Raw genomic sequence first — 5,083 nt, 5'->3', positions numbered from 1 at the left:
ACACACACACACACACACACACACACACACACACACGAGGGCAAAGAAAATGCGTTATAAGGACGGGATGGAAGATGGGCTTTGACTCCTTTTTCTATCATCCGTGCGGTTAGGGTGATCCGGTGGACATGGGGGTGTGTGGGGGAGGGGGGTGGGGGAGGGGGAAGGTTCTCCTTTTGCCCCAAAGCCCTCCAGACGCTGTTCCGTAGACGCGGCGCGAAGGAGTTAAGCGAGCCTGCGGGTGACATCACCTCATTTACATAGGAGCGCCCATAAAGTGGCGCTCGCCGCACCCCGCCCGACATTCACTGGTGGCCACTGCGCAGAGCCGTCTCTTCTCGTCCACGCACTTCGCTTCGGTGAGCTCCAGCGCCCCTTCCTCCTGTCTTTCTGTCCTCTGCTCCCCTTACTGGCGGCCGTCCGTGCTCGCCCTTTCATTATTTGCATCCCCACGAAGCATCCCTAAAAGCCGATCCTAAGTAGTCCTCCTGGAAGGTGGTTTAGGGGAGATCGGGGATGCTAAATCCTTCCAGATGCTGCGTCTAGGAATCGGGAACTTGATTTTTTTTTAAATGAAACAAACAAACAACGAATCTGACGGGTTTGTTGTTGTTTGGGGACTTTTTTGTTGTTTTGCTTTGGAGCTTCGAGGGAATTGCCCACCCCCAAAAGGCATTCTGCAATGCCTTGAAGGCTGTAATTAATCAGGAACAGAGAGATCCCTTTGTTCTTACGCCTAGTCACTCAACCTGGGGCTGGCGCTGTTCTCCCGTTCGCTAATCTGCGAAGGCGTCCTAGCCTGTGATCCCGTTCTCCGTCCCGGCTTAAGATGGCTGGGCGGTCCCGAGAACCTTTTCAAGTCCATCCTGCCAGGGAATGCGTGCCAAGGCTGCCTAAATCACCCCTCGATGCCGATCGCGATGGGTTTGGGGGGTGGGAGGGGGTGGGGAGGCAGCTTTGTGTGCCCGCGGCTGCATTGTTGAGCGACGGCGAAAGGGCGAGCGAGGGGCGGCGGCGCGGCGGTGGTGGGAAGCTCGTGGCCATGGCAGCTGTCGCCTTTGTGAGGCGGCTGCACCCCGTCAGCATCTTTGGGGCGAGCAGACCGCATCTAGGAGATGGCCAGCCCCTGGCTGCATTTGGATCATTTTGAATCCATCTTCGCCACTGAAATCTTGAACGTGGCTGCGCAGTTTACGCGCGTGACCTACGTTTTAATTTTAACCAGCTGCCACAGATAACCTACGGAGGTCAGTTCTGGTCTTCGGCGAGATTTGCGCTTTGAGACGCCTCGTCTGGAGCGGGGGGAGGGGTCCTCGAAGTTGGGGGGTATTGAGGTATTCGCTTCCCCCCCCCTTGTAAAAAGAGGAACCTTCTTAGCTGAGTGGAAGAGGAAGAGAAGGGGGTTCAGGATGGAATTGGGGGGGGGGGAAGCGACGCATATCTGAGCTGGGAGGGGCGAGGGCGGGTGGCTCTTTCTCAGCCCGGCTCTTGGCTTTATCTCCTTCAGCTCCTTCAGCAACCATGTCTGACAAACCCGATATGGCTGAGATCGAGAAATTCGATAAGTCGAAATTGAAGAAGACAGAAACGCAAGAGAAAAATCCTCTGCCTTCAAAAGAAAGTAAGCCCCCACCCATCACCCATTTTCAGAAAGCGCTGGGCGGGAGCGGCGGGTGGAAGGAAGGGAGGGGCAGCGGGGCGAAGGGGGGGTACTTCGGGGGAGGAGCCAACAGTTTGATGATGATGAATGTGTGGTTGGAAAGGCTCATTAGAAACGGTTTTTGCAGCCAATAAACACGGGCTTTAGTGTTTAATAGAATATTTATATACAAGCCGCCAATTTATCTATCACATTGTACATCGATTTACAATATTTAATATGACTATTTTATTTCAAGATGCAATGATTATGTACACATGGGACATTTTTATGATATGTATAGAGGTTTCAAATGAAAGTATTTGTCATCTTATGCATCCTCTGAGCCTCCATTTTTTTTCTTTTTCTTTCTTTCTTTCTTTTTTTCTTTTTTGTCTCTTCCTGCCACAGCAATCGAACAGGAGAAGCAAGCAGGCGAATCCTAATGAGGTGTGCACCGCCAATATGCACTGTACATTCCACAAGCATTGCCTTCTTATTTTACTTCTTTTAGCTGTTTAACTTTGTAAGATGCAAAGAGGTTGGATCAAGTTTAAATGACTGTGCTGCCCCTTTCATATCAAAGAATTGAGAACTACTGACAACAACGGAGGCCGAGCCTGCCTCTCCCATCTGTCTGTCTGGCTGGGAAGGAAAACAACTTGAATGTGGATGAAGGAAGAAAGCTGGGTGGGAGGAAGGAGAAGTCTAGAGTAATATCCAAGCTGGTCCAAGATATCCTGCAGGCTGTAAAATGCAGTTTAATCAGAGTGCCATTTTTTTTGTTCAAATGATTTTAATTATTGGAATGCACAATTTTTTTAATATGCAAATAAAGTTTTAAAACCTGGCTGTTGTCACTGTTGTGTGTGTGGAAGGAGCAAATTTAATCGCTTTTAAAATATTTGCAAAGGAACCTGCCTCTTGGTCTCCCTGGGACCTGGCTAGACAAATGCAAACCATTTTGGTCAATGCCCTCACAGCATAAGGCTGATTTTTCACCCAGGCATATGAAATTGGGAGAGGATTTTCTTTCACAAAAACTTTGTAGGGCCCCACTAACTACAGTAGTCCCCACAACTCCAGAGGACAAAGTGGAAGATGGCTTGACTCCAGGAGTTTGAGGCTATATTGGGCAACATATTTGCAATTCATACATTTTATATGGGTTTTGATAAGCCAAGGCTTAATTTATTACTTAGTGCTCAAGATGATTGAAAGTACATCTTGTTTCAGTCTCAATCAACTTGGTTTTTAAACAATTACTAGCATTGAACAAATGGAATTTAAGCCTGTTTATCAGATAAAATGAATAAAAATGACATTTTAGTAGGTGCTTCCTTATAGTCTAATGGTTGGTTTCTAGTTGGAATTCAATGTTTAAGATTGTATTTACCATTAATGAGTGGTTTTAAGTTACTGAATCATCAATTTGAACAATGACTATTGGATTTAAAAGGCACAAGCAGGACATAGATGAAAATGGTTGCCATGTGGAAGCCCAGCAAGAATGAATTGGCCTTTGATCTAGTCCTCCATACAGGACTATGGATTACATATTTAATTGGTGGGAGGGGGGTGTGGAACAAACAAAAACCTTTGTTTTAGCCAGGCCAGAACTATCAAGGAGAGAGGGAAATAAGATCAATATTTACAAGGTGAAAGAATGTTCTTAAAGCTCTTTAATGGATTCCTCTATCCATAAAGAAGGGTACAGATTATTTTTAAATAAGAGCCCCAATTTTCTTAGGCCAAAACGCAACAATATTTAAGAATGGTAGTTCACCCAATAACTCAGCCAATCTGAAATGCACCATGCACATGTTCAAGGAAAACTTTTCCCCTAAAAGCTAACTTAGAAAAATCCCCTTTGTGGAGGAGGGCGGAATAGGGGTGAAGAGAAGTTGTTGATCATTACCAAACGGGTTGAAGTCTTTTGCACAACATTTCCTTTGAGAAATGTACAGGAAACCTTGTACCTGTGGTTTAGACAATCAAGTAGACAGACCGTCAGCTAGAAGCCTTTATCTGTGTGGGGAGGGCAGGATGTGCAGAGCTGCTTCAAACCTGCAGGCCACAGTGTCTTCGGTCCGTGGAGAGGAGATGTGAGAAACAAAGATGGAGGGGGGTGGGAGAGGGGCTCAAGATGAAGCAGCCCTAGAAGGGGCGGAGCTTTGCAGTTTCTTTTCTGACCTACCAGGCAAAGTATAAAAAAGCCCAATGAACATGTTCAAGCTGCAAAGAAAAACCAGATCCACAGCAGTTTGTGCTGCATGCATTTTTCAAACTGCTGAAATGAGACATTTTTAGAAATTATCATAGAGTTCCAGTGTTTCTTAGGGAAATAAGAACTTTAAGGCAAGTGGATGATTCATGGGGCCAGGTGATAGAAGAAATTACCTTTCTCTCCTGGGAGGACAGACAGAGCTAAAACGGAAAAATGAAATGAAAGTGATATTAGAAATTTAGTAGTGATTGAATGAGTGTTGGGTGCTTGGTGTGAGAGAAGAGAAACATTGGCAAGCTCTTTCCTGTATCTCGAGCTGTTAGTTAAGTGTTGTACTGGGGCATAGGACAGGCTGATTTGCTGTCTTTGTTTTGTTTTCAATTTGATGGGGGACTCTTTACTCTTCCCAAAAGAGACCCTTCCCAGAAGTGCTGTAGATATTTATGAATCACTGTGGGAATGTATGCTTCTGCTATATGAGACTTAGGGGTAGACAGAATTTTCTTTTATAGAACCAAAGGAGAAGAGGACATTCTATTATTAAACAAAACAAATCCCTAATTGAAGCCCCTCCCTACTGGACCGTTGGCCCTATCTTCCCCATTGCCACCACCAGGAAAGAGGCTTAAAGAGCTTAATGAAGAGCTGAATGTCACACACGAGAAATAAAACAAAAGAGGGGGGGGGATGACAAAAGCTCACTAAAAGGTTCTTGAGATGGAGCAGTCTTCCATTTTAAATCTCACAAATTTCTCAATGATTACAGTTCCCTAATTCAGTCTCCTAATGGATGGAATTTTCAAGTGCTTTTCTTCGTTCAGGAGAACCACACAGCTTTTGGGCTGCAAACGCAAGGATCCAGTGTGTGGGGGGGTGGAGTGGGTGTGTTCAGGCAGGCATGTGAAATCTTCCAGTACACAGAGCCTCTGAGCTGTTTGGAGACCTCGTACAGTCCTTATACTCACAGTTAGGTATTGTTGCCCTTAAATGCATGCTTAAGATCTGTTTCTTTCTCCCAAAGGAGAATTGGATTTTTCTAGACACAAAGATGAAATGATTGTTGAATTATTTCTAAAAGTTTGGGGGCATTTTGGAAGCCATATGATAGCCCAAACAACTAAATAAAAATACAAAAAAGCTTGAGTCATTCTTGGTCAAGAATATAAATTTAGTTTGTTTGCGTGGATGAAAATAGAGCGATGAAATCTGTTGAAGTT

The 5,083-nt window shown here is 45.2% G+C and overlaps 1 protein-coding gene across 1 annotated transcript; it reads left to right on the top strand.

Moving 5' to 3' along the window:
- Positions 1-264: 264 nt before the first annotated feature.
- On the top strand, positions 265-2,489 carry Tmsb4x (thymosin beta 4 X-linked). Its single transcript, XM_070040867.1, has 3 exons — positions 265-359; positions 1,508-1,621; positions 2,051-2,489. Exons 2-3 carry the CDS (start codon positions 1,522-1,524, stop codon positions 2,083-2,085), a joined length of 135 nt encoding a protein of 44 aa, XP_069896968.1. The 5' UTR covers positions 265-359; positions 1,508-1,521; the 3' UTR covers positions 2,086-2,489.
- Positions 2,490-5,083: the final 2,594 nt, after the last annotated feature.

This window comes from Dipodomys merriami, unplaced genomic scaffold, assembly GCF_024711535.1.
Source record: "Dipodomys merriami isolate MVZ:Mamm:240054 unplaced genomic scaffold, mDipMer1.0.p SCAF_3, whole genome shotgun sequence".
In the NCBI taxonomy this organism is placed as follows: Eukaryota; Metazoa; Chordata; class Mammalia; order Rodentia; family Heteromyidae; genus Dipodomys; species Dipodomys merriami.
The sequence above is the reverse complement of the archived record's forward strand: the minus strand, read 5'-3'. Positions and strand labels throughout refer to the sequence as shown.

Excerpts from the sequence above, each read along its gene's own strand:
- Tmsb4x (XM_070040867.1), top strand. The coding sequence starts at position 1,522 with ATGTCTGACAAACCCGATATGGCTGAGATCGAGAAATTCGATAAGTCG. Across the intron at positions 1,622-2,050 it reads TCCTCTGCCTTCAAAAGAAA|CAATCGAACAGGAGAAGCAA; the intron begins GTAAGCCCCCAC and ends TTCCTGCCACAG.